We start from the raw sequence: 1,449 nt of genomic DNA, 5'->3' as shown, positions 1-1,449 counted from the left end.
GTTCAACGTTGACGTGACCAAGAATTTCAGTCAAACCAGGAGCTAGAGAGATTGCGTAATCATCTTTTAGAATCAGAAGGTTCTTATACCAATGAAGCTTTGGCCTCAGAAGATAGAGAGGCTAAACTAAGAAAGAAAGTCACAGGATTGGAGGAAAAGCTAGTTTCATCCTCTAATGCAATGGAAAATGCAAGTCATCAAGCCAGTGTGCAGGTAAAGTCATTGCAAGAAAAATTGAATGTAGTCTCCAAGCAAAGGGATGAAACTGCGCTGCTGCTTTCTGCCTCTCAGGAACAAGTAAAGCAGTATGCTCTGTCACTGGCCAACCTGCAGATGGTACTACAGCATTTCCAACAAGAGGAAAAAGCTATGTATTCTGCTGAACTACAAAAGCAAAAACAGCTTATAGCTGAATGGAAGAAAAAGGCAGAAAGTCTGGAAGGAAAAGTGATATCATTACAGGAACGTTTGGATGAAGCAAATGCTGCACTGGATTCAGCATCAAGACTTACAGAAACAGTTAGATCTAAAAGAAGAACAAATTGAAGAACTTAAAAAACAAAATGAGTTCCAACAAGAAATGCTGGATGATGTACAAAAGAAATTGGTGAACTTAGCAAACAGCTTAGAAGGAAAAGTGGACAACGTCCTAATGAGAAATCTCTTCATCAGTCATTTCCACATGCCAAAAAATCAACGTCACAAAGTGTTATGGTTGATGGGGAGCATCCTGGGGGTCAGAAGGGAGGAGATGGAGCAGTTGTTTCCTGACGATCAGGGCAGTGTTACCAGGTGGATGACTAGGTGGCTTGGAGGAGGATCAAAAAGTGTTCCCAACACACCTTTGAGACCAAATCAGCAATCTGTGCTTAATAGTTCTTTTTCGGAACGTTTTGTTAAATTTCTAGAAACAGAATCTCATTCATCTGTTCCACCACCCAAGCTTTCTGTTCATGATATGAAACCTCTAGAATCACCAGGAAGGAGAAAACTAGATACAAATGCACCAGAAAGTTTTAAAGATACAGAATCCAGGTCGGGTAGCAGACGAGAGGTAAATCCAGTTTTGGCTCCTCACTCGGCAGCTGTACCTCTTATTAACCCAGCTGGACTTGGACCTGGTGGGCCCCGGCATCTTCTTTTGAAACCCATCTCAGATGTTTGGCCCACATTTACACCTTTGCCAGTGTTACCTGACAACAGCGCTGAAGTTGTGTTGAAAGACCTAGTAAAACAATAGATGATTCTCAAGCCAGAGACAATCTAGCACTTTAAAGAAACCATGAACATTGTAGGTATGTACTTTATCACAAAGTGGCCTTTTAGAAAACGTCATGTATTTATTTGTAGTTAATGCTTTCTCTGAATTTAATAAAAATATTCCTAATGCTTTTAGAAATTACAGGTGTCAAGAGGAAGTGTTTGCTATATCATCTGATTTATTCCTTC

General features: G+C 40.3%; 1 protein-coding gene across 1 annotated transcript; it reads left to right on the top strand.

The window, feature by feature from the left end:
- Positions 1-303: 303 nt before the first annotated feature.
- LOC116479457 (thyroid receptor-interacting protein 11-like) lies at positions 304-1,240 on the top strand. Its single transcript, XM_032762154.2, has one exon. The coding sequence runs from the start codon at positions 473-475 to the stop codon at positions 1,238-1,240; it is 768 nt and encodes a 255-aa protein (XP_032618045.1). The 5' UTR covers positions 304-472.
- Positions 1,241-1,449: the final 209 nt, after the last annotated feature.

This window comes from Hylobates moloch, unplaced genomic scaffold (genome assembly GCF_009828535.3).
Source record: "Hylobates moloch isolate HMO894 unplaced genomic scaffold, HMol_V3 SCAFFOLD_12, whole genome shotgun sequence".
NCBI lineage: Eukaryota > Metazoa > Chordata > Mammalia > Primates > Hylobatidae > Hylobates > Hylobates moloch.
This window is presented reverse-complemented; position numbering and strand designations above follow the sequence as displayed.